Raw genomic sequence first — 27,994 nt, forward strand, 5'->3', positions numbered from 1 at the left:
TCACTAAATCCCAATGTTGCTGAAAAAATTAAGCAGTTATGCCATCAATCCCTAGAGCCTTACTCCCTTTCATTTGAAAAAGAGCATTCCTAATTTCCATGGGAGAGAAAGGTCTGCCTAAAGTGTTATTCTCATCAACAGAAATGCAGGGGTACTAAGAAAATCATGTGGGTTTATTGGGTGTGAAGTGGCAAAAATAGTGGGAAAATGGTGGTAGATATCGGCTTTGATCTTATTCTTCCTCAAAGATCGAGCCATTGTCCACGTTGAGATTTAAGTTTTTTTATGGAGTTTTTCTGTCTCCTTTGTGTTGTGGAGGCGTGAAAAAACCTGATTCTTTTCTTTTTTTGGTAATATTAACAGATTCTTTTCCTCCAAAACGAACCAAATTCTGATGATAAGTGGGATTGAAATTAATTCCTTTTGTTCGCCACACAAAACAGTACCTTCAAAGGGCTAAATACATGTTGCCAAATTAAATAAATTGGACATCGCCTTACAGGGTTTTTACATAGAGAGAAACCATTGTGATGCAAGGAAAAGAGAGAGGAAGAGACCAAGAGAGAATGATGATTAAAAGACTTTATGAAGCTTCACTGAGTGGTAACGTCTCATCTCTGATTGAACTCATGAAGGAAGACGAGCTTATTCTCGATAGAGTTATGATCACTTACTTCAATGAAACTCCACTCCACATAGCAGCAATGTTAGGTCACTTGGACTTCGCGAGGGAGCTTTTGAGATGTAAACCAGAACTTGCAGTTGAGTTAGACTCGGCAAACTCCTCACCTCTTCACTTGGCTTCAGCCAAAGGGAGACTTGAAATGGTGAAAGAGTTGATGCGTGTCAACCCAGATGTTTGCTGTGTTACTGACCGAGATGGGAGAACACCTCTTCATCTTGCAGCAATCAAGAGCCGGATTGATGTCATGAAAGAGTTGATTCAGGCACAACCTGATGTCATTCTTGTACGAGTTAATGGAGGAAAAAGCATTCTACACCTGTGTGTTGAATACAATCGTTTGGAGGCACTCAAACTCTTACTTGGATTGACAAGTGACAATGCAGAGCTCCTCAATTCTAAAGATGATGATGCTGGTAACACTGCTTTGCATATTGCTACAACTAAGAAAAACACAAAGGTATTACAAATGAACATGCATATCCGTCACCCACCCAGCACACACAAATCACTTGTTTAGGTTTTCAGAAATTTTAGACGAACGTATGAATAGACCTACACATGATTTGAGTTCAATGCTTTTTAGTTATTCTAGAGATTTATCGTATAACACAGGTTGGGCATATATGCAGTGATTTTGGAATTGGTCTTGTTTCACAGGTCATTGAGTGATTGTTGAATAGAAAAGGGATAGAGGTAAATGTTTTGAATCGTAGTGGTTTTACAGCTTTAGATGTCTTGGCACATTCTCCACGAGATATACAAGATATGGAAATTGGTGAGTCCTTAAGAGCTGCTGGAGCATTAAGAGCTAAGGATTTGACTACATTGTCAACAGCAGCAGTAGTAGTAAACAATGGTGTTGACAATATTACTGTATCAGGTGTTGCCAAACCTGCAGGAAGTAGTCATCTTGACAGTGATTATGACTGGGTAGAGAAGAATAAGGGTTCATTAATGATAGTGTCAACAGTGATCGCAACCATGGCTTTTGAAGCAACAATAAATCCTCCTGGTGGTGTTTGGGATGAAAACCACTATGAAGATCCTAATATTAGAAGATGAATTTATTATGCACCATGTTTCACTTTAATAGATAGACTATGTCTCTTGGTTTTGGGACTGAAAAGACAATTTTGTCTTTCTCTTTGCATTCAATGAAAACTTCTAAAAAGTAGAAAAAAAAAAAAAATGTAATATAGTCACCTTGCTACCCACCCTTAAATGGCAGTTTTGGTATTTGAAGATTGGTAAACTAAAATACAGATAAAGTAATTGTTTGTTGAAAAAATAAATTTGTCCGAGAAGTTCCAAAGGCAAACAGTTTAGTTAGTTTTACAGAGTAATTTTGTTTTTATTCTTTTAGGTCTGTTAGGGAGTGTTCGGCCAAGACCCTCTGAATGTACTCATGTAAGGAACCAAGCTATTAAGTCATAACTAGAATTGGGTCACTTTCTTTTACATGGAAGTGTTGGTCAAATCTAGCTCCTGACAAGAAAATTTTTAAATAAAATATTTAAAAAATATATTACTTAATGAATTTTAGATTTGAAAATAATTGTCAAATCTCAAATTTTGTGATATTTTTTCCTGCCTAATAATTATTCTACAATGAGTAGCGCATATCAATTTCTTTAATTTCTTGTTAATTCTAGGGTTGATAATATCTTATCTTTTGTAGCTCTCAGTCTTCATATCATTAGTCAATTTCATCATTTGCAATGAAAGATTTAAAGGTAATTTTGACAATTCATGATCGAATATTAGTTGGACAGAAAATTATCCCAAAATTTAGATTTTCAAAAATAAGATCTATTTAAGTATTTTTTTAAATTATCTTATTGGATAATTTTTTTTATTTTAAATTTAACCATTTTAAAATTTCTAATTGACTGATTTTGAAAATGATTTACGATATTTTTTTAAAAATATTTTGCTCAAAAGAACTCTATTTTTGAAGAAAAAAAATACCCACATTTTAGCTCTGCAGATATGTCAAGTCATTCCGTTTGATCTTTACATCCTACCTTCCCACTGTATTAATGATATTAACTATGCACACAACATGGTTTAGTTGGGCTGGTCTTTTTAAAACGCTGGATCTAAATATTTCGAACTTGTTCCGATCGTGATTCTGAACCTTGAGGGCTTGAAATGCCGGGTCTTCACAAAGCAAACCCACAATCTCCTCAGGAGCAGAATCAGATTTAATATTGGGGGGCCCAAAGAATGAAAATCCAGATCACCTTTCCATTGGGGAAATACTGATATTTTTTCACTAGACATATTGTGGGACCCATATAAGATCTATAGGAAGTCCAACCTCTGAATTATTTTATTATATTAAAGCATAAGCCTATATATATTTTGTGAGACCCATACATATTTGAAAATAAATAGGTAAATTATTGATAATGATTTTTTTTTTTGACAAATATAAGTAAATTAAAGCAATAGTATAAAAAAATTTTGACACATGATTTCAACTATAAAAAGTTAGATGCAAACCGTTTTTTTTTCCAGGTAGGAGATGCAAACTAATGGTAGTTAGTTATCACTTGTTTTACTCTATTGGTATCATTTTTCCCACTCTAATTGTATTCTTTTGAATCTTATCTTGATCTTTTGATTAATATAGTTAACATTTAATTTAATCTTGTTACTGATTATATTATTGTAAATGTGGGAGGATGATTTCTTCCCACTCTGATTGTATTCTTTTGAATCTTATCTGAATCTTCAGGGACTATGGATCACACACTCGGGTATGCCATATAGGGTACCGACTGGGTGGATGTGACAGCTCCGGTAGTCAAGACTGATCATAGGAGATTGAGAGAGATCATGCTTCTTTGAGGGAAGTTCAAGAAACATCAAATCAAGCAAAATAAAGTGGAAAAATAAAGAAAAAACATGGCCTTCAGCCTTCAGCTTGCCCACACTATAACTACCCTAAACCACAAAACAGAGAATCAGGACAGAGCGTAATTACCATCATAATTGTTGCCATCTATGATGAATTCGAGGAATAAGAAATTGGAGAAAGCTCCAAACGAACGCAGGAGTTGAAAACGAAGGAACTAAACAACCTTGGCTCCGGTAGTCAGGACTAATCTAGGGAGGACTAATCTAGGGAGATTGAGACAGATCGTGCTTCTCCACAGGATGTTCAAGAAACATCAAATCAAACAAAATAAAGTGGAAAAAGAAAGCAAAAACCTAGCCACAACCTTCAGCTTGACCACACCCACGAAAACAGAGAATTGAGACACAGCGTAATTGCCGTCGTAGTTGTTGCCATCTCAGATGAATTCGAGGAAGAAGAAATTGGAGAGAGCTCCAAACAAACGCAGGGGTTGAAAATGAAGGAACTGAGCAACCTTGGCTCCGGTAGTCAAGACTGGTCGAGGGAGATTGAGAGAGATCGTGCTTCTCCATTGGAAGTTCAAGAAACATCAAATCAAACAAAATAAAGTGGAAAAAGAAAGCAAAAACATGGCCTCAGCCTTCAGCTCTACCACACTATCATAACTCTAAGCCACAAAAACAGAGAATCGGAGCTGAACAACCTTGGCTTCGGTAGTCAAGATTGATCAAGGGAGATTAAGCGAGATCGTGCTTCTCCGCTAAAGTTCAAGAAACATAAAAAATAAAAAATAAGAAAAAGTAAGAAAAAGAAAAGAAAAGAAAAAGAAGGAAGAAAGAAAGAAAAGCAATAACATGGCCTCACACTCGACCACACTATCAAAACCTTAAACCATGAAAAGAGAGAATGGGGGACAGAGCATAATTATCGTCGTAATTGTTGCCACCTTCGGCTCATAACGTAATCCTCCTTTTCTTCCTTTAATAAAGGAGCTCTCGACAAAACAAAAGAGTGTTTTTCATTTTTCTTTTTTTAAGCAAGTGAATGTTTGGGAGTAGTAAAACACGTCTCCTTAGATAAAGCTGCTTTAGGTAGCACGACTTCAAGTGCCAACGACTTCAGTGCTGCACAATAAGTAAAAGCAAAATTAACAAACGTGTTTTACGTGGAGTAGAGCTTTCTTCTTGAAAGAAAATCATTCCCTTCAGATAATAATTGAGCTTTAATTTTCACCCGGATCCCTTTTATGAAATAAAGCTGTCGAATAGGCAATAAGTAAGTAATAGTATACCTGGAATCTGTCCCTTGCTTATTGGTCCCTGAAAATTAATGAGAGAACGTTGCAGCGCATCATCCTAGCAGATGCCTTTCAAAGGTCTATATGTTAATTGGCAAATTCAATAAATAGAACGACATCGCCTTACAGGGGTTTTACATAGAGAGAGAGAGAGAGAAAGCATTATGATGCAAGAAAAAGAGAGAGGAAGCGGAGACCAAGAAGAGAGAATGAGGAAAAGACTTTATGAAGCTTCACTGAGTGGTAACGTCTCATCTCTGATTGAACTCATGAAGGAAGACGAGCTTATTCTCGATAGAGTTATGATCAGGTACTTCAATCAGACTCCACTCCACATAGCAGCGGTGTTAGGTCACTTGGACTTCGCGAGAGAGCTTTTGAGATGCAAACCAGAACTTGCAGCTGAGTTAGACTCAGAAAACTCCTCACCTCTTCACTTGGCTTCAGCGAAAGGAATACTTGAAATGGTGAAAGAGTTGGTGCGTGTCAACCCAGATGTTTGCTGTGTAATTGACCGAGATGGGCGAACACCTCTTCATCTTGCAGCAATCAAGAGCCGGATTGATGTCATGAAAGAGTTGATTCAGGCACAACCTGATGTCATTCTTGTACGAGTTAATGGAGGAAAAAGCATTCTACACCTGTGTGTTGAATACAATCGTTTGGAGGCACTCAAACTCTTACTTGATGAATTGACAAGTGAGAAAGCAGAGCTCCTCAATTCTAAAGATGATGATGGTAACACTGCTTTGCATATTGCTACAACTAAGAAAAACACAAAGGTACGTACCAGTAAACATGCATATGCAATATTCCCTAATTAATTAACCAGCAAACACAGACAGATCACTTATTTACGTTTTCAGATATTTTAGACAAAGGTGTGTGTAGATTTATACATATGAATTGAGCGTCCATGCTTTTTAATCTTGGTTTTTTTTAGTGCTAGCTAGCTAGCTAGACTCATCCAATCTCCACCCTTGTTCTTATTCATATTTTGAGGAAACTCTTTTAATTGGAGTTTTGTCTTGTTAATTTCACAGGTCATCGAGTCCTTGCTAAATAGAAATGGGGTAGAGGTAAATGTTTTGAATTGTAGCGGTTTTACAGCTTTAGATGTCTTGGCACATTGTCCACGAGACATACAGGATATGGAAATCAGTGAATCCTTGAGAGTTGCTGGAGCATTAAGAGCTAAGGATTTGATTGCATTATCAACAGCAGAAGTAAACAATAATGTCAATAATAATAATATTACTGTAGGAGCCACCCAACCAAGAAATAGCCATCTTGATCACAATGATGATGAATGGTTACAGAAGAGTAAGGATTCATTAATGATAGTGTCAACAGTGATTGCAACCATGGCTTTTCAAGCAGCAACAAATCCTCCTGGTGGTGTTTGGGGAGAAGACAAGTATAAAGATCCAAATAACACCAATTCTACCATTATCCACCATGCTGGTAAATCCATAATGGCAACTAAAGGACAGTACGGTATTTACATAAATTATACTACACTGTCTTTTGTTGGATCTATGAGTATAACCCTTCTGCTCATTAGTGGATTACGCTTGAAAAGAAGGATAGTTATGTGGATCTTGATGGCAGGTATGTGGGGCATAATCACTTCATTAAATATATGCATATGGGACCGCAATAGATCAATTGACACCACCTAATGAAGCCAACCCTCGATATTGTCAAATTTCAGTCCCTATTTGGATGATATTGGTGAACTTTATTCTCTTAGTGCACACTGGACGCTGGTTATGGGGATTACCTTTGAAGAATAAGGTTTTTATATGGACATCGATCACATTAATCATTATCACATCTGTGATATTTTATGCAATTGGAGGAGAAAGAGTTGGGGAGTCGTGCCTGGGCCGGCGGGCTATTTCTTGGAGTTGTTGTTTGGTGTGTAATGGCAGGTCTCATTCTCTCTTCTCCCGGAGTCTCGTTGTATCTAAGGAAGCATTGGGAGAAAATAAAGAAGGCTGGATTGAAGAACAAGCGCCTGTTTAACTCTGCTGCCTTGTGCTTCCATCGGAGGGTGATTGGTCAGAATCAACCCGGCGTTTGAATAAAGAAAGATGCATGATCATGTACTGTATTATTATTTCATTTTCATTGTTGTTTCTGTTAGCTAATAGTGTTCTTGTACGTGTGTGTGTTGTTACTATATATGAGTATGAAATGAAATATAGGTGTATTTATGATTTCGGTTCCTATTTGGTTTGTTTTTTACGAAAATCGGTTTCAACGTTGGAATTTACTTCCTCCTTCATATGCCCTAAACTACTCAGATTTTTAGTTTTATATAGAACTTTCGGAGTCATGAATAAGCAGCTAGCTCCTTTTTTTTGTTTCCTCTTCTTTTTTATATTTTTTATTTTTTATTTTTTATTTTTTATTTTTTAGTAAATGAAACTAGCAGACCTATAAGCAAATATTAAGGGAGAGGTTCCTAGCTAATTGATCGTTTGTTTGTATGTGTTTAGTTACTATGAGTGAGAAATATTAGACGATGGACTATTATGCACCATGTTTCACTTTAATAGACTAACCCCTTGGTTTTGGGATTGAAAAGACAACTTTGTCTCTCTCTTTTTGCATTCAATCAAAACTTTCAAAAAGAAAAGTGTAGTAGAAAAAAGAAGAAGAAAGATAAAGCAGGCAGCCCAAAAAGAAAAGGCAAAACACAGAGAGGATTGGCAAACCCATTTCTAAGCCTAGGAAGATCCCGCGCTCAATGTAACCAAATAGCTAGCTCTTCACGCAAATTTAGTTTTTATAGAAATTGCAAACCAAAACATGATTCTATAAAATTGCACAACCTCATGTCATGCATTCTTGTACGAGTTAATGGGGGAAAAGCATTTGACACCTGTGTGTTGAATAAAACCATTTGAAGGCGCTCAAACTTTTACTGGAGTTACAAAAAAAAGTGACCAAGAGCTTCTCAATTCTAAAGATGATGATGATACAAATTAACACTATTCTTTGCATCTTGCTGCGGCTATGAGACGCACAATGGTATGAGTTGAGTTACCCCCGCCCAGCACCCACAAATCATTTATTGAGGCTTTCGGATATTTTAGACAAATTAAGGTACCAATTAATATACATTCATTATTCTTATGAATTGGTTTAGCCTTGTTTCTCACAGGTCAGGGGGGATTAGAGTTAAATGTTAGAACGGTAGTGGTCAGCTTTTTTGGTGCTCGTAACAGATTTTCCACGAGACATGAAAGACATGGAAATCAATGAATCCTTAAGAAGAGATGAAGATTTTACTACATTGTCTATCGCAGAATTACACAACAATGTCGACAATACATATTTTACTGCAAGAGCAGGAGTGGCCGAACATAGAATAGGTTTAACGTTGACAAGGATCATATCTGAATGGTTAGAGAAGAACGTGGTGTCAATACTGATTGCAGCCATGGCTTTTCAACTAGCAAGAAATCCTCCTGGAGATAAAGGAGTTATCATTATATTATACACACACAGCAGGGCTGGTACATAATAGCATCCTATGGAAAATGGATCACACTCTGCTTTGTTGGGTCTTCGGATTTTATCCTCATGCTCAAAAGGATACTGGGCAAGCATGTGGTTCACAGTCATCTCATTGATGTCTACTTACGTATACTCAATTGTCTACTGTTACCAGCTGGTTTAATTCACTCTTGTAGATGAACTTTTGTTCAGCATGGACTTTCTGCTGTTGGCTATGATTCACCGGCCTTCACTAGCGCTAGTTCATATTCTTCGCGTTGGTGCTTGATTCCGGCTTTAGTTTTGAGGTATAATTGCCATTTTTCTCTGCAGCATTTGCATTTGCATTTTCACTGTAGCAGATGCTTCTTCTCCCCTTTATTGTTGTAGCTTTTGAAGTTGGAAGACAAAATGAGAAAAAGGATTTGGTTTTACAACTTGAATTGATTTGCTCCAAATATCGGAGCTGTCATAGCAACAAATCATTTGCCATCAACTTTAATACATGGCCAAAAACAGAGACTGGAATTTTTATTTTATTTTTAACTTTCCCTGCATTCAGCATCTTCTAATTGATTTTTCAGAATTACTCTGTTATTCAGGGTCGTTTAGAGCATGAACCACATCTGGTGATGGGCTGTTATTGGAGGACTATTACTGGTTCTCCAGAGTTATTGCCAACAAGCTGTAAACGAAAATATTAAAATTAAAAGAGAAAACTTGATATGGAAAATGCTAATGAGTGACGACAAACCGGAAGAGGAAAAGAAGATTTAGCATCTTGATGCTCTCTTTGGGTTCTTGCATTTTTAACAGTATCAATCTATAAAGGATGTTCTCCCTGAGGGGAAGAAAGAAAACGACATACAAGGGGAACAGAGACACACTTCATGGAAATTAATTGCATTATCTAAATCTTCCAACATAATCAACCTCAGAAGGTTGCTTCCCAAGAGGAAAATGAAAAAGGGAGACAAACCCCCCCCCCCCCCCACCCCCCCCCAAAAAAATAAAAAGAAAAAATAATAATAATAAATAGTCATAATTCCTGTTCTGCTCACCAACCAATCCCAACCAGAATTGGACAAACTCACTCCTGGGATATCATAAACCATATCGAGAACCGTTGGGACAACTAAGTATTGCTTCCTCTGGTAGGACGACAGACATGGTTTCTTTTACGACGATGCTCCTCACTGTGATGTTGGGTGCGGCATGTATAACCATACCAGCAATCTTCCCTCTGAGATGCATCAGGAGGTAAAAGCTACAAAAAAGTGCAGAAAAAAATACAGCAAAAAGGTATGAATATAAGTACCTTGCGTGTATATTAAAAGTTGGACTCAGTATCATACCAACAAACTATTTGTAAAGATGGAATGGACGTGAGAAGACTGAAAAAGGAAGAAAAAGCGTGCGGGGGGGGGGGGGGGGGGGGTTGGTTTGGGTTTAGAGCATCAAGTTGAGTTGAAATAAGAGTATTTTTGAAATAGATGGCAAAAGGATCAAAGAAAAGTGGGTAACAAGGAGAGATTGGAATGCTAGTTTAACAATTCCACAATTGTTTCAAAAAAAGGATTCAGTTCAGTGCTGTTTAAAGAAGAGGGATATATTGTAAACCCAAAAGAAAATAGATAATGACGTGAGACCATTTGAAAACAATAGGAAAAGCACTATATGGCGGGGCCTGTATAGGGAATTCTCATTTATCCAATGGTCAGAATGAACAAAACATCATGCAGAATGGCACCTATGACAGAACATGCCCCAAGTGTATTTTTATATTTCGTTTTCTGCACTCTCTTGTTAAAGGTGCTGTGGGTTTCAAAGTATCAGGTGAAGAAAAAAAAGTCAAAAGTAAATGCCCTACTTTGTATACTGATCTACCTGTAAACTATCCTTCTACATGGATTTTTCCCAGAAACAAACATGTCAATGACATTAAAAGTGCTCTTCTCAGTTCTCAATTACCCAAGGGTCAGAAGATGGGAGGCACAAAAGGATACAAGATTGACAGCTGAAAAGCAAAAGAATAACTCACACATTGTTGTCTAGGCACCATGTAGGCATCCCCAGGGGACGCCTTGGCATCTAGGCGTTTGTTCGGCCTGGGCTCTTGGTCGCATAGGCACACCTTGGCCACCTTTTTGACCTACTTAGTGTTGCCTTGAGTTTTAACCCTCTCCAGCGTGCTGGCTTGCCTGGTTGTTGTGCCAACAATGGATTCTTTTCAGACCTAATACTAGGTTTGATGCCCTAAATGTGGTCAACTAGACAAGCAACCAATATTGAATGATAAAACCCTAAATTGGAATATGGATGAGCAAATACTAAACGGACTGTCCTACCTGCAGCCTCACTGGTACCTGCCCCCTCTTATTAAAACCAAAGCAACTTTAGGCAGCCCTATGGCTTATTTCTTTTAGTTGACATGGTTCTTTTTAAGCTTGTTACAGCACATACATTTCACAGAATTGAAACCAGATGAGTAATTTTATATTGCAGCTTCCATATTCATGAATCAAATGGGGCCTTTCCCTAAATTCTTAAGTCTCCATCCACATAGATACTCAAAAGTATAGACAATTTTAAGAACCAAAGATGAAAAGAGCCATAAAAGCAGCGAAAAGAATATGCTACGTTTTTAACAGGAATGCTCACAGATTGCCATCAACAGGGCTATACTACAGCCATAATGACAATTGAGGTCAACAGGCATCCACCGTTATTTTCTTAAACGATGCTTGAATAAGAAAAAGCTTACATATTTAGGCACTGAAATCCGAAACCAGTACAAGAGGAATGAGACCAAATTCTCATAGCAATCGCTGCACCCATAGACAGACCCAAGTAAGTACAAAACTTGTTTCAAAACAAACCATTAAAGTTAAAACCTAAAATTTGAAAATTACTACAGAACAGGGCAAATGCTGTATCTGATAATATTAAAAGAGTTCAAATGAAATCATTAGTCAAGAGATTCTTATACAATAAATCTGACATAAAAATTTCCTAGCAAAGTCAGCTGGTTCAATGAAATACCAGAGTCCGAATGGTTCGAAACAGACAACAAAGATGGTCATGTGGTAACGGTACGTCCATTCAACCATATTTCTCCTCTCATGTTTGCAAAACACTGGAGAAAATAATTATAGTAGGACATGGGTCTTGGACTAGAAATTGAAAAGCTAGTAAAAGAAGAAATCATATTCAAGAGAATAAATGAGAAGGCGAAAATTATTCAGAACAGCGCCACTTTATTGAAGGGTTTTGAAACAGTCCACTCTTTTCAGCAACATGGACATATGACGAGGAAATTCTGATCCTTGGATAGAGAGAGCATAGCTGTCAAGGCATCGCCTAAGCGTCACCTCGGCGCCTGGTGTCGTGTTGTCACCTAGGTGACACCTTGGCGTCTTGCTTGGTGTCGCCTTGGTTTTTTCTGTCTTCTATCACTTCACTTCACCTTAAGCCTAGACAACTATGACAGAGAGGATATGGTCTATTTATGTCTCAAGTTTCATACTCATCCAATCAGATTTCCTCACATTTGTTTCCATGCACACCAGCTATACACTTAACCGCTTATTAAGCACTCATTCATTGTCCTAGATTTTCAAAGCTCTACTCTGATGCTAGGCAAAGCTCCTATTGGGCTGAAATTTTGTTAAGTGAGTAGGGCACACATTGATCTAACATCCACCTGTCCCCAGAATCTGGATCCCATCTCAATTGCCACGTGGTAGGTATTGGGACCATTTTCAAAAAGTTTCCTAAAACAGGTTCTGCTGGAAAACTGTTACACATCTATTACCAAAAAGGAAGATGATGATAGTATTATAGTAATAATAATAATTAGAAGAACAGAAATCTAAAAACAACGGGAAAATTCTCAAGGCGAGCCAAATTTATTCTCCATTTACCCGCATGTTTTGGCCTGGTTAAGAACGTGTAACCTTCTTGAATCCAATTAATGGAGAACTCATAGAATAATTGTTTGGACAGCTCATGCATATAAAACCGTGTCGGATGAATTTGACCCAACTTTCTTGAGGCCAAATAAGGGTCACTAGTGAATGTTACAAGCATAAGCACTGACAAACAATATACAGTTAATGGCCATTTTCAGGCCGGAAATATAGCCAAGTTTGGATGTCGGGCTCAGGCTTCCACAAAGATTGATGTCTTAAGAAAACGTAGCAACGATAATAATAAAACCCACTCTAGCTAATTCTATCAACAATTGCAGCTTTCTCCAAAACTCCAAGAGATGCAAATACAAAGTGATGTAGGTATTTCATTCTAAAAGGTAATGGATGTTACCTTGTAACCTATTATGGGTGCATAAGGACTATGGAGGACCAAGAGCATATTTAGAGCAATAACTAACAACCCCATTCCCCAGCCAAGAGAAAGAGAGAGAGAGAGAGAGAGAGAGATGAACAAGAGCATTTTGAGTCCATTTGCAATCCATATTCATAATTGTCCAAGGATCTACTACCGTGGTGTAAAGAACTCCACAAGATCATTCTAAGAGGCAAAAATAATTAAAAGAATTTTTCATTTGGTTAAACTATTTAAAAGTTCTAGTATGGTCAGCCAATGAACAATATGAATAGTTCCTGATGCAGTTCGGCTGTTTAAAAGCAGCCTCAGATGTAGAGTTCCCTCCCTCACCAGCCCCATCAGGTGTAAGATAGTGTACAGATCCTCCCAACACCAGCACCAAGATATTGGGCTCATTTAGGGTCAACTGGACCCTAAAGACTTCATGTTGGCCCATGGGTTGGGTTGGGTTGTATAGACGTTAGCCTTCTTATTTTTAGATTTTCCATTTATGTAAAAACCTAACTTAAAAGCCCAAAAGGTATCAGGGTTATGTTGGTACAATGTATTACTAGTCATAAAGAATGATTTAAAATAGACTAGGACACTTAATACTAGATAACTCTGTTCTGCATTTATTTACTTTATTTAGTCTTTTAGAGTTTGGTTCCATGGAGCAATGCATATCGGGTGTTCACATCCTAAACCTGATTTCCTCTCTTCTCTGTTCTTCCTCCACAAGCAAGCTGCAGTTCAAGAAGATCTCCAATTGTCAGTTGAATCATCCCCAATCCTAACTCTTCTTCTTCTTCTAATCCTTTATAACCCCAAACCATAACTTCACCTTTTAGTTTATTCAATTTTCCAAGATCCTCACTCATCCACAATCCATTCCCAAAATCAGAATCGACCCCTAACCTTGACCACTACATCCTTTCACACAAGTTGAACTCAATCCCCTTTGCAACTCATTCAATCTCATGGTTGTCAAGGCGGCAAGGCGACCAAAGCGATTGGGGTTCCGCCTAGGCAATTAGGCGACAAAGCAGCGCCTAGATGGCAATAAGGCGACCAAAGTGGTTGGGTCAAATTTTTTCAATACAACTACTTCTTTTAAACTACTTTTCAATACAATTACTTTCTATAATATAAACTAAACAAACATTTAATAATTAGAATCATCCAAAAAAATAGATCTCATTATTCTGATTTCCAAGTCATTGTCCATTTAATGATTTATTGATTCTCGATGTTGAGTATGGCTCATGCTTCACATTCTGTTGCTAATGGACACAAGGGTCTGGGGAGACCGCACCGGCAGGGGTGTAGGGGCAATGCCCCCCAGAGCTGTAGAAGTCCTATGTCACTTTGGGCCTTGGAGTTCCTTTGCAGTTTGGGCCTCGATTCCAAAATGACTAACTATTAAACTTATATACAGCTTTGCAGAATAAAATTGTATTTAAAAAAGAAAATTAAGAAAAAATATTATATACAAAATGTTAAAATAAAAAATGGCTGCTTTAGCATCTAGGTGGCAATAAGGCGAAATTCAGTAAAAAACAGCACGTCAATCAAGCGGTTCAAAACAAGGTGGTTGAAAAACCGCCTCGCTGCCTAGGTGGATGCTTTGACAACCATATTCCATCTGTTAAAACCCTAACAGCCCCATCTGTGGTTCTTCCTTGGGAAACCCTAAAACTCAACCACCCAATTAACCAATCACTTTAGCCCATACTTGGATTGATTACTAGAGCTGGAAACTTGATTCAAGTTCCAACTACAAACCCTAGATTCTCTCAATCTTCACTTTTCAGAAATCCTAACCCTAAATTGCTGAAATTTCAAATCCAAGAATATTCCACCATCCTCGAAAATCCAAACCCTCACTGTTAAGTTGTCCTATGTCACTTCTCATAACCACATATCTAGGTTTCAAACTATAAGAATGTCATCATGTAAAAGGGCAATCCACTCAACAAGATTGAAAAGGGGGGGGGGGGGGGGGATGTAAACTCACTTGCAAAAGTGTGTCTGAGAAGTTATCATCTCAGCATGGTTCAGTGGCATCCTTGTTCGGTCTACAATGAAAACAATAGGTTAGGGAAGAAGAGACAATGGCAACATATAAATCATTTTAAACAATGGAATACCACAAACCATTATAACAAGAAAAAAGCATACATATACTAGACAATTATAGTCAAAACAAGTAAACAACCATTCAGGTAATACAGTTTTTTCATTATTCCTTTTTCTTCTTGGTTTTTCCAATGAATAATGAGCTTAATATAGAGGCTCAACATCTGATGATGGACACTTCTACAGGTAGAAATGAAAAAATAGAGCAAATTACATATGCCCTTCCCCTGGAGTTGCAAACAATTACATCCATTTACCCTCAAGTATTAAACACTTCTTCCATCACTCTAATCACCAACACTGTTGAGTTTTGAAATTAAAATTACAGTACTGCCCTATTTTCTTCTCTCTTTCATTTCATCAACTTTCCTAGAACCTTTTGCTGGTTCTCTGATGAACCCACTACATGATTTCCTGTCTTTCACCAGTTCTTCACTCTTGATCAACCTCCAGTCACCAACCCTAAAACTAAAAAATCTGATAGATTCTGAAACTTGTTAAAATTGATCAGGAAAACTTAACAAGTACTTGAAAGTGGAAAACCACTTGCTTTAGAACAAGAGTGAAACCCAGTGGCCACAAATGGATTAATGGAACATAAAAAGACAGGAAAATTGTGGAAATTTCACAATGATTTTTTATTAGAGAAAATAATGAACAAATGTGACATTGATGATAAAATACTGCATGACATTTTTCAGATTTGAGAAGCTGAAAAGTTGAATTTTCTTGCTTTTGAATGGATTCTATGTTTCAATTTTCTTTTCCTTTTTTTTTTTTTTGGGGGGGGGGGGGGGGGGGGGGGAAGAGGGGGATTTGAAGATTAAGCAAAGAAATCAAAATCTGCAAAGGTGGTTAGTGCGAGGATCTGATTTTATGGTGGTTTCATCAATTTGTATAGCATTGCTTTTAAAAGCTGACTTTGGATTTTAGATGAGAACCCATATGAGCTTTAACTGTTCGAGTGAAGGGTACCCTGAAAACAGCTGTCTCCGTAGCAGACAGGTTAGTCCAATACCATGTAGGGATCAGATTTATTTGAGATGATTCAGTCAAGCCATGTGGCTCTCTATCCAAACACGCCATTACAGAATTCTCTGTTGAACGGATACCCATATCCACTACCAAACATGTCACATAAGGATGGAAATTTGGCCCTAATGGCCCAAACCCACCCTAGCCCACCCTGAGCCAGAACAGTGTCCGGGCTCAAGACTTTGGTCCTAAAGGACAAGACAAGGCCTGGCCAGGATGGCCTTGACTAGGGTCAGGCACAACGATGACCTTGATTAGGGTCGAGGCCAGTTCAGGGTTAAGTGTTTGACTGAGACCTGACACTTCCACATTGTAGGTTATTTTTAGTAAAAGTAGGGCAATTATGCAATGTTTTGCTTTGAGGTTAGGGGTAGGATTAAGATCGAGGCCAAAGTCAGGGTAAACTATCTAACCTAGCCCACCCCAGCCTGGCCCGCACCAACCCTATAGGGTTAGGGCCAAGCTAAGGTATTTAGGGTTGGTCAAGGCGAAGCTTTTGAAAAGCCTGGCTTGAAGCCTAGTATCACTTCTCTCCCGTGACGTTGTCCCCTTCACGTGAAGGAGATTACTGAAGAAGGAACTCACCGGAGCTGCATCCACCAGGGTAGCAAAGGGTCCCAGAGGAGAGGTAGATCGCCAGAGTGGAGGAGACGTGTTTTAGTAATTTATTTTCTTGGAAGAAAGACATGTCGTTAATTAGAAGATGAAAATGACGGGGTTCTCAAAATTACTGGAGTGATGACATCATCACTTAACAGCTTAGATAAAATTGTATTAGTCCTAGGGGTACCAGAAGTAATTTTCCAAATTCTGGGGGTAATAAATGTAATGGTTTCCAACACCAGGGGAGGTATATGTAATTTTCTGAAAAGATTTAAATATTCTTATATGTGCTCCAGATATTGGTGCAATATAAATATATCAGCTAAAAGGACAAAAGAACAGATGACCCAAGTTAACAAAATTAACCATAATCTTACTTAAAAATTTCACACATACGACTTAAATAAAACATAGAGCAATTACCAATCTCTCTGTTGTTCAACTTAGTGATCCAATCTGATATAATATCCTGCAACGTCCTGCCAGTCTGTCTAATGCACCTTTCTGTAATCTGAGAAAACAATTTATTTCATGAGGCAACATGACAAAATGTTAAATTTCAGTTTTGCAGTATAACCACAAGAATCCATACATCTTGCTCAACTGGATTATTTTGGTGTGTAGATAAAGGAATTCTTGAGATGACAAATTCTGAAATCTGTAAAGACAGCAAAAACTATATATTAGAAAGAAAAATGAAATAAAATACAAGAATCTAGAGCACATCAAAGAAGTCTTTTTATATCAATTCTGAGTTTCATGTGCTCTTCTCACCATCATCCTTTATATTTTATTTAGTTATAGATCCATTGTAACTTCTACCTGACATGTATGTGCATATTATGGAGAATGTTAATGTTTTAGGCCCTTGAACCAATTAGTACATACAGGCTTGAAGTTCCCAGGAGTGCAAACTGTCTGAGAGTCACTTCCAACAACTCCTAGGGCCTGCCAGTATGCTGCACAAAAAGCTCTATCACATCCTAGACCTGCAAAAGGACAGAAAAACCAAACGCAAACCCTAAGATATTGGTTCAATCAAGTCCAAACGCTACATGAAATACAATTAATAATTTAAACAAAGCTTCAGTATGCCATCTTATAGTCAATATCATCATCATCAAGCCTTGTCCCAACTAAATGGGGTTGGCTACATGGATTCTTGCCTTCCAATCAGCTTTGTTTGAGGCCATGTTAGATAAAAGGCCTAAGCTATGCATATCCTCTCTCACCGCTTCTCTTAAGGTTATCTTAGATTTGTCGCTAGCTCTTCTAATTCCTTCAATCTCAATTATATCACTTCTCCATATAGCGCATTTACAGGCCTCCGTTGAATGTGGTCGTACCACCTCAAACGACTTTCTCGTAGCTTATCACTTATTGGAGCTACTCCTAGACCAACTCTAATATGATCATTTCTTATCTTATCCTTCCTAGTTTTGCCTCTCATCCATCTTAACATCCTCATTTTTGTTGCATTGGGTTTATCTATATGATTCTTTTTAACAGCCCAACACTCTACACCATACATCATAGCTGGTTGAATGACGGTCCTATAGAATTTTCCTTTGAGTTTTAAAGGAATAAATCGATCAAACCCTATGATATTGTTTCAATCAAGTCCAAATGCTACATGAAACACGATTAATAATTTAAACAAGGCTTCCAGTAGGCCGTCTTATAATCAATATAAATGCAAAAATAAATGTCTCACAATAATTTGAGAAACCAAGTGGGCATGTAGTTTCTAAATTTCATAAATAATATCTCACCAAGAATTTAATAATACCATACTATCTGAATACCTAGTTACGAGCAAGGTTCAAGATTTTGTTTCATCTTGAGGTTTTGGCCACCCTTGATACAACTTAAATTGAAATCCCACCAAGCCTGGTATAAATGCTGCCAAGTTTCGGTGGTCTGTTTCATTGAGTTTTATGCATTTTATGGGTCTGGTTATTTTTGGAAAGACGTATTTTACCTATAATCACATATCCCACAATGGTCTTTTGGATTTGCACTCTTGTTTGTGTATGTGCGGTCAAGTTTGAATGTATTCTCAAACATCTAAACATTCATGAAGCATAAATTCATATTGCAAAAATAGTTAACTGAATAGCTGTTCGGTATTCCAAAATTCCCAAGATTACAACCAAAAGTCTCCAAAATTTTGAGATTTCGGACTGAAATACCAAAATTTAGTTCTAGTTAACCAATCAATTTCACTTCGCAGGTATGTTTCATTTGAGTGACCTCGAAACATCCAAAATCTCACAAGATTTCAAGCCATGGTTACAACTTACAAGAACTTTTTTTTGGTACAGGCAGGGAGGAAAAGAAACAAATAGCCTAGAGAGAATGGCCCAATCAACAGATGACTCAGGCTTTTCTGTCAAACCAACAGCTGAATAGGAAGCTCTACCCTCGGATTAACCATGCCTCAATTTTCAGGTCTTACCTCCACTGAATGGGCCTTTCATGTTTGGGTTATAACCTCCCATTTTCAACAAACAGAAGATGCCACCAAGTTGCCAAAGTTCTATGTCCTTTTTGTATATGGACACAGTTGGTTTTACATTACATCTTGGGTTTAAAGTATACCTAAGGAGTCAAAGAAAGTTGTCAAAGTCGAATTCTCAACCATTCTTTAAAACCCTATTAACTCTACATCATCAAACAGGTATGGCAGAAACTCACTAGAGTAATGATTCTAATGAATAATTTTGTGGATAGCAAGTCAACAAATATAAGCCCCTTCAGTTATGCAACATGTAAGATTATTGGGCCATAAAGGGAACGTTCACCATACGATTTCCAATCTAAGTTATTACAAATAATAGGTAGTAAGCAGAAAAAGCACTGCTTACTACCTGCTTGTATTAATAAAATCTTACATCTTAACTACATTGCTATGCAAGGGGCATCGCTCATGTTTACCATGGGGGTACACTTGAGTCATGTATAAGTGTAGCCCTATTTAAACCTATAGCTTGGGTGTCAAGAAATATGTTGCAGGCCTGTTATGTTTCTATTTTTCTTTGTAATCAGTTTAGGAAACTTCCCTAAAATGTATGTGACTCAATATCATATATGATATGCATGAGGGGGGGGGGGGATCTGCTAACAATTGCAGCTCTCCCTCCTCCTTAGTTTCTATTCCACCTTATCTACTCTTCTCTCCATCTCTCTGCGTATTTGTTTCTTAGAACTACTGTTGTTACATTACATACTAGTAAATGTAACAACAATTAGAAGAACCTGGGAAGTTATTTTACCATATTAGTTCATGTTACAGTAATTTTTCAGCACCATGTCTCACACGACAACTAGAACTCATCTTACCCCAATGTAATTTCTAACGCTGTCCTATATAGTGATATTGAACTAGGATGGTAGCCAAGTAGGACAATGATCTCAGTACTCTTGAAATATGCTACCTATAAAGCAAGATAAAGCATGGAACCAGCCCAAATTTTGTCATTGTCTCTGAACACATATTTGTAGCATCTCTTACACTAACTCCGACGTCTGACCCACACTAACCCCTTCATCCCATTCCTCATGACAGTAAAAGGAAAAGACCACTTGTGATTAAAAACAGAATTCAGTTGGCTAGAAATGAAGGCTTATTCCAACTCAAACTGATTTGACAAATTTCACTTCCCCCGGAATGAATGGCTTGTACCCTCACTCAAACAAGAACGTGGAGAAAGAAATACAATTTCGTACAAACTTTATTAGAACTATACTTGGAATGGAGAAGACAACTTATGCAATAGGGAGAAATGGAAAGAACTAAAGTGATTGAACACATTTGAATGGACAGTCTATGGAGGCCTACAGAACCATATCTAAGAAAGTTAAAACTTCTCACTTCATGTCTTTTGAGATCTGACAGCTGTCCAATCTGCTCAGAATTCAGCACCAAGGTTGACAAGCTAAAGGAGTATTTCAGGTACTAGAATAGTCAAACCAAACAGAGGAGAGAGATAGCAAAGATAATTTGTGCAACACAAGTACAGAATTTCGGGACTGTGATCCAGTGCAAGTCCCACTCTAGCCAGGTTCCGGAGGGGCAGACTGGTGTTGCCCTTGAATTTGCATTATATGCATAAAAACTAAAACAAACTCAAATCCGACAAAGAAAAAAGACCTCCTGAATGTCTGAATCAGCCTACAAGCTGGCCACACGAAAGAGGTTGACTGAAACAGCAAAGTACATCAATTAAGCTGGAAATCATCAAACCAGAGTTAAATTGATGATTAGCACTAAGTAAACGTCAGACAATTAACCGAGGAGAGTCACCAGAAGTAAAAATAGCAGCAAAATGAAGGAAATGTAAAAGACCTTCACTAAGGGCCTGTTTGGTTACATGAGGCCGGGGTTTCCAAATACCTAGAATCAAATCTAGAATATAAATACGTGAACGATATGATGAATAAAGTCATCTAGAAAAAAAAGAACAATTAACCGAGTGTTTTTAGGAAAAGGGGATCACACCGAAGAAGAATCCAAAGATTCAAATTAGCAGAACAAAATGAAGGAAATGCAAAAAGACCTTCAACTTAAAACAATAGGGCCTGTTTGGTTACATGAGTCTGAAGAGAAATATTTGAAGAGCCCCACGCAAGTGGCCATGTTTGACCTCAAACTTCCTTAGGCCATCATCTTTTACCAACTCAGCTACCCCTTTGGGTTCAAGCACTCTAGGCTGCATTGATGATCATATGTACTATAGAGATCATTTTTTTATATAATCATTTTTATATGCAACATGGTTGCCATATTAGTGCAATAAATAATTATGCTAGCAATGGCCTAATATGAGAAAACCAAGATACAAAGAATAAAGAATGGGACATAACAAAAACATATTTATCAAAAAGCAATGACAAACTTGTGATGTATCAACAAGGCGTGCTGCCACTTTTTACCCCAAAAAAAACTTGGATGTCTAAATAGTGCCTTTACAACTATGGATCAACCTAAGATCATCTTTAGAAGTGACTATCAGTGGTGTATTTGGAAAACACATCCCCGGGAAGTATATTCAGATTCATGTCTTAACAAAGAAACCATGATATGTACAGCCTTTAACTGATGGCACCGAAGATGACGAACTAATGCCCCTAAAAGAAGTAGAATAAATAACTTTGAACTCATTGTCTTCAACTGGATTGTATTATCCAATAATTGCCTTTAACTTTTCACCAAGACATGGCTTCATGCAAGCAAGTAGAACCAATAAACTTTGAACAATCAGAAAAAAGCATATCTAAGTAATAAGGGAAATCATATAGAACCAACAAACTTCTCATCAGAGGTTAGGCGGTTACAGTGTTGTGGCACACTAATATCAGTTCTGGATGGCATCATTCCCCCGCAAGCATGACACTGTAGATGATCAGTTGTCTGATTACACCGGAACCCACCATAGTCAGTTCCTGTTAGTTGTTTCCCAATAAGTTAGGAGAGTATCAAAATAAGAGGTAAGAATAAAGCAAAAAGTAAATAAGTCTTAGTCAAGCAAACCATATTTCTTTACACACAGGTCAAATAGGGATTGGTAGGGAAATTTGAATTTTACTTTTCTTTTTCTTTGTTCTTTTCTTTCTTTCTTTCTTTCTTCTTTCTTCATTTTTTTTTCTTTTTTTTTTTTTTTTTTTTTTTTTTTTTGGTGGGGGGGGGGGGGGGAGGGTATTGTATTGCAAATTGTAATTTGAGTTTCATTTTGAATCATATTAGGGAGTTAGGTATGCAGTAGATATCCCTCAATCTCCTTTTTGAGTAAATGTAGTTGTAAACTTGTAATCAGCTTTCAGAAATGGAAATCATGGTTGTCCTGGCATCTAAGGGAACTTACGGCAAATACCAACATAGCACATTTCCAGCAAAAGTCGACTGGAAAGCTATGACCAGAACAGAACCTATTTGAGTTGTAAGCTTCCGTGAGAGCTAAATGGTTCACTCAGTTGAGAACTGTCTTCTCCTTCCCCTGGCTCAATTCTCTTCCCTCAATCTTCGTTTTTTTTTTTTTTTTTTTTCCTCCCCTCCTGTTTTCCCCTCTTCTTCTTTCCTCTTCAATTGGTGCCCTGGCAAATTGGTCAAGTACTCATTTGCTGGAGGCTTGATCAATAGTTCAAGTCCTGGAAACAAAGGTAGGGCTACGTACATTTGATCCTCCCCAAACACTGCTAGTCTGCTAAACAAGGGAGCCTTTAGCACTGGGTACAGTTGCTTTTTTTTTTAAATTGTTTCCTTCATATTCCTTTTTTGTTTCCTTTACTGTTGTTTTCCTTAGCTAGAGATATGTTCCAGGGTGGGTATTGGGAGCTGCAAGAGTGGAATCCCAAACTTCTTGATTCTGCTTTTCCCAATGTATTGTAACCTAAGAACCTTTTGAAATCCCAGTGTGTTTAAAAGGTGTACAAAAGTATGAAAAGTCTATGGAAGTAGACTCAGCAGGACACACTAAAGAGCATCGAAAACATGAAAGGAGGGGGGGCCCATGGTGAGCCATAGAGTTGAGATAGGGCACCAGATTGATACTTGATATGAAGTAATTCACCAAAAGATGATTTATTATAGCAAGTCTAGTTAGGGTTTTATACATGTCAGGGCCTTTGATCCCAAGGGCTTTATTATGATAAATAACAGGTAATTTTTAAGGGCCTAAAGTAGGAGCAATTAGATTGCATACAAAACTAGGTGTATTTATTTTTCCATGGTATATTTTATGTTTTAATTGAACTATTTTGTTGGTATGACCAGTGGTTCAAATTTAGTTGTTTTAGGATATTCCTCTTTTGGTTTAGAGAAAATTCTAAGTTTTCCAGTGGGGCTGGTTTATGTTCTCTTTCTCTATGGTTATGAATCTTTGCATTAACTCTAAAAGAAGGTTACATCGCAGGTTAAGGATGAGTCTTTAACGTATTAAAGGAATTGATGACTAAGATTCCTATTTTGATATTGCTTACCCTAGTGAGAGCTATTCAGCTTTTCCATCCCCTCAATCAAATCCTTCATCCTTCCCAACCTGCTCTACTCGATTCCTTGGCGCGGGCAAAGGAGGGGGGAAAAAGGGAGGAAAAACAGGGGCCCCAGGGAGGGAGAGAAAAGAAAGGAAAGGGGGGAAAGAGGGGGGCCCACACCCCAACCCACAAAACCACAAAGGGGAAAACGGGAAAGCCCCCGGCAGCCGCATCCCCCCCACTGTGGAGTCCTTCTCCACCTCCACCCACCTCCCGCCTTAAGGTCATGCTTGGCACATTGGTCAAGTCTCACTTTTTGAATGCTTGGTCACAAATTCAAGTACTAAAAACAGGGTTAAGGCTGCCTACATGTGATTCTTATTTTGAGTATTTCTTAGCCTACTGAGAGACTATTCAGCTATCCCATCACCCCCATCAATTCTTCATCCTTCCCAACCTGCCCTACTCAATTCCTTTAAGGTAGTGCTTGGCATATCACTCAAGTGCTTACTTTGTGAACCCCTTGGTCACAATTTCAAGTACCAGAAACAACCTCTCTAGGTACAGAGGTAAGACTGCCAACATTTAATCCTCCCAACACCTGCAAACTGTGGGAGCCTTGTACACTGGAAATGGCCTTTTTTACTATTATCATTGAAGGAGTTCTTTTTTCAGTCAAACCTTATTTGTTGCGCTGAATGCTATCAAAATCATAAAATTATAGTAATTTTGTTTTATAGCAATGTTATATCATATTAAGATTTACAGAATTTTTTTTATTTGAGAACGCTGGATTCAGAAGTTGAAAATTATACTTGCTGTCAAAAATCCAGTTTTTTCGTTATTGAACTCAAGGATTGACATTTTTATCTATTTAGAATTTGGTATCTTTAACTATTTATACTGGATTCAAATGGGATGTGATTTTCTATTTATGCCTGATATCATTTACAGAGATGAAATAACAAATATTTACTTAGATGATATTATTCATAGATAAGTGCTGCCTTGACAACTATGTCTTTTATAAATTGTACAAGATCATTCAAGCAACAATAGTAAACTAGGGTGTGTTTTGTCTTCTGAAAGCAGTTCATGTATTGTCTCTAGAATGTCAAAAGTATTTCTTTTTTTTAACAAGCTGCAACTATATCTCAGTTTCTAGCTTGTTGAAACTGAGTTTAGAACCTTATCACTAACTCTCTCATAAAACTCTAGCGTGTTCTCCATATTAAACCACAGATTTTTCAAGACCTAGACTGTCATTCAACATGATGATAAGAAAGTAATGCAAAGCAGTCAACAACAAAAAATTCTGCATGTAAGATTGGCTTAAGAAGCTAATCTTACCACATTGAGGGCAAGGAAACTCAGAGCCAGTTCTTGCTTCATTTGGCGGTGAATATGGCCTTTTTCGACGAGGTCTTCCAGTCCTGATGACCTGAGAATGAATCATGAATATATACATATATGGTCACTGCGCTACCTAGGAAGAACCCCCTAAAAATTAAGTACTATCAGCAAAAGACAATCAAACACATGGAAATCAATCTAAAATATAACCAGAGTCATCCAAGAATAATGCTCCAGGAACCATCTACTAAATGCCAAACTGTGTTGGCAACACAAAAAGTGTCCAAATGTTACCTGGGCTAACTCTTTCCATGTGGCAAAGCTGCTTTATTTAAGTAGTCCCAAGTATAGATAAAACTTATAACTAAGATTTCTACAGGAAGTTGCACTACAAGCCAGAATAGAATTGACGACCACAGATCCCAGGATAACACCCATTTCTAAGAATTTAACAGGATAAATGATGTAAACCAAATCGAGGACCATCTATTAGGGCCCATAAAACTTCCCACTTTTCTATGACCCTACCAGCAACCCAGAGAGTTTTGGCCAACAGAAGGGGTATTTTGGTAAATTTTCCTATTTCCGTTGAGTCCAACCCAGGGTTCCATGACGCCCAGTATTTGTGTGGGACCCTAGATCTACTTATATTTTTTAATTTGAGCCCTTATTTTGCAAGTTCTTGAAGAATCCTTGTTAATGTTGGATTCCCAGTTTGTGATGGAGTCTATTAGTGTTGGCCTAGTCCTTACACATAGAATTCAAATTGGAACTCTCTAGAGTTAGTTATGAAGGTTCCTTGTGTAAGTTAAGTTGCAAGTTTTATTTTGATTTACATTGCAAGTTAGAGTCCAAGTCTGATTTCTTTTCTAAAGTTGAGCCCTAGTTTAATTTCTTTCAGTAGGCTATAAATAAGCCTTCAAACCTTGTAAACAGAAGATTGATTTGATGAATGAAATATTGATTAAGTTTGGAGGCAAACTCCCTAGACAGGGCCTGCAGCTACTTCAAGGAGTTATTTTCTGCAGAATCCCTGAGATACAGCATTCTTCATCAGCCTCAAGTGAGTGCAAGCACTTTCCCCAACACCAGCCCTCCATTCCTCATTCTCCTCTCTCTCCTGCAGCCTTCCCCCAAAAACCCTAGTTTCTGGAATCCCAGACCCTCCCTCCATCGTGGTTACATCCAACCCTTTCCCACCCCCTGCGGCAGCCTTAGGAAGCCTCCACTTTAACTAAAGAATAAGGGTTTCTAAAGGCGCCACAGGGTACGGCAGAGGCTGGGGAAGGCCTGCAATAGAGGGAGGGTTGCTGGAACTAGGGTTAGAGAGGCAGGGAAGAGTTGCATGAGCTAGGAAGGGGAAGGGGCTGTACTTGGTTGGTTAATGATGAGAGGCTGCTGTGAATGCTGGATTGTCGCTGAAATTGAGGAACCCTTGCTGAAATCGAAGAAGAAATCACTCTAAATCCGTCATGACCCTCCCAAGAGCACACGACTTTAATTGCCTCCAAAAGCAAATTCATTGTATTAAACATTTAAACCAACTAGGACTCTAGTTGTCTTATCCAAAACTAACTCTACTAATTAACCAAGATTTTGACTCAAATAAGAAACTCAATAACTAACTATAGAGGACTCCAACCCAAATTCTAAGAGTAGATATGGAGTCCTAAAAATAAGGAAATTAAAGTGAACTCAAATTATGGGATCCCAACATAATGGGGAATCTCACCTTGACTAGGACTCCTAAATAACTTGCAATATACTCATTAGAAAATTAAAAAAGAATTGAAGGTCCAGACAACATCCTGGACTCAATGGGATCTAGACCTAATTGTCACAAACTTGAGCAAAATTACCAAAATACCACTGGATTGAATTAGGAGTCCTAGGGTTTGCGGGAATAAACCCTAGACCCTGGGGTACCCCTGGAAATGATTTACATCAGGTTAGGAGAACCCAAACAAGTCTTCCAAAAAATTCAATATCCATACCACAGTTATCATCAAGATTTGGGGATTCTGGAATGGCTCTGCCCAGCAAGCATCCATGGATTGGGCATTTCGGCCACAAGGCTTTGATTGAGTCCAAACTTAATGCAGACTTCTTGGTGCAGTTATTTGGTCCAACATGATTAATTAGGCAATATGTCATGCAGTTGAACTCAACCACATAAGGTTTCTTGAAGGAGGAATAAGAACTTACTTTGTTGTCTTTGTAAAAAGCCACAAACCCAAGTGGGTGTTCTCAATGTTCTCCACTCTCACAGGTTTGACTCCTCTCCTAAATCCTTTCCTTTATTTTTTCTTATTATTGTCTGTTTTGGTTTGACAAGAGAGACTGGATTTCTCTCTCAAGACTTCTCCTTTTCGGTGCAAATGTTGGACCTGAAACCCGCCATTAGAACAACCTTAAACTCTAGAGCCATTCACCCATTTTACCATCCTGCTTCAGATATTAACCTGAAACCATACCTAACACAACAACCTGCAGCAGTTACAGAGACTGATTTGAAATCTATAAGCAAATGTTACAGTCTGGTATTACTTTTGAGTTCCAGAGTAAGGGATCGGAAACTTAAAAGTGAGGGTTCAGTTGGTGTTCCATCAACCACGTTCTATTGAGGCTGAAACATTGCCTAACCCATGTTCAGGTTCCATCAGAAAGTTTGATGTTCTAAGATTGATACTTTCTGAAACTACAAGGACATATTATTGCAGTTTTACCAAACTAACCTTCCTTTCTCTGGTTGAGTCAATATTATCCCTCCCAAGTCCTGAAATCGAAGAAATATTCTCTTCAGATTATCTTAGGGCTTGTTTGGTTATATGAATCCAGAGATTTGAAATCTTTGGATTCACAAATGGGAGATTTATACCCGTTTGGTTGTGTGAATCCCTAGATTCACGAAATCTAGGGATTCACCTTTTTACACTAAAAACGTGAATTTGTAGATTTATGGGTACGATTTCCCTACAATAAAAGTGCTAAATATTTGAACCATGACCCATAGATGTTTTTTTCAGGATGAATCTACAGATTTCATTCCAAAGATTCAGGCTAACCAAACAATTTATTTTATGAACCATGACTCCATAAATTTGAAATCTATAGTTTTGAAATCTCTAGACTCAAGTAACCAAACAGGCCCTCACTGTTCCGTCTCTATGTTCTGTTTCTTACCCAAAAGAGTACTGAAATTCTAAAGAACTAC

At 37.8% G+C, this 27,994-nt stretch overlaps 2 protein-coding genes and 1 pseudogene across 6 annotated transcripts in view; 2 read left to right on the forward strand and 1 right to left on the reverse strand.

Annotated features, from left to right (window-relative positions):
* Positions 1-530: 530 nt before the first annotated feature.
* Positions 531-1,778, forward strand: LOC149018340 (uncharacterized; annotated as a pseudogene). The gene is made up of 2 exons (XR_016173174.1): positions 531-1,142; positions 1,343-1,778. The product of XR_016173174.1 is annotated as an uncharacterized LOC149018340 (transcript).
* A 2,914-nt stretch (positions 1,779-4,692) lies between these two features.
* Positions 4,693-6,625, forward strand: LOC149018341 (uncharacterized). Its single transcript, XM_089154334.1, has 2 exons — positions 4,693-5,627; positions 5,889-6,625. Exons 1-2 carry the CDS (start codon positions 5,010-5,012, stop codon positions 6,525-6,527), a joined length of 1,257 nt encoding a protein of 418 aa, XP_089010460.1. The 5' UTR covers positions 4,693-5,009; the 3' UTR covers positions 6,528-6,625.
* A 2,778-nt stretch (positions 6,626-9,403) lies between these two features.
* LOC149018342 (RING/U-box superfamily protein) overlaps positions 9,404-27,994 on the reverse strand; it is a 34,908-nt gene continuing 16,317 nt past the window's right edge. For 3 of the 4 annotated variants that reach the window (XM_089152637.1, XM_089152640.1, XM_089152638.1), the window contains 8 exons: positions 24,778-24,868; positions 21,793-21,900; positions 17,344-17,444; positions 17,048-17,113; positions 16,879-16,966; positions 14,696-14,756; positions 11,117-11,180; positions 9,404-9,619 (listed from right to left, as the gene is read on the reverse strand). In XM_089152637.1, the coding sequence (XP_089008763.1) occupies positions 9,488-9,619; positions 11,117-11,180; positions 14,696-14,756; positions 16,879-16,966; positions 17,048-17,113; positions 17,344-17,444; positions 21,793-21,900; positions 24,778-24,868 (711 nt within the window). In that variant the 3' untranslated portion in view covers positions 9,404-9,487. Of the gene's footprint in view, positions 9,620-11,116; positions 11,181-14,691; positions 14,757-16,878; positions 16,967-17,047; positions 17,114-17,343; positions 17,445-21,792; positions 21,901-24,777; positions 24,869-27,994 lie in introns of those variants that run through there. The other variant, XM_089152639.1, reaches the window with a different exon arrangement.

This window comes from Hakea prostrata, chromosome 4 (assembly GCF_041222555.1).
Source record: "Hakea prostrata isolate BN-2017 chromosome 4, UWA_Hpros_2, whole genome shotgun sequence".
Lineage (NCBI taxonomy): Eukaryota > Viridiplantae > Streptophyta > Magnoliopsida > Proteales > Proteaceae > Hakea > Hakea prostrata.

What these genes read in the sequence shown, in the direction of transcription:
- LOC149018341 (XM_089154334.1), top strand. Translation starts at nt 5,010, where the DNA reads ATGATGCAAGAAAAAGAGAGAGGAAGCGGAGACCAAGAAGAGAGAATG. An exon ending in CAACTAAGAAAAACACAAAG is followed by an intron (nt 5,628 to 5,888) that starts GTACGTACCAGT and finishes TTAATTTCACAG; the next exon opens with GTCATCGAGTCCTTGCTAAA.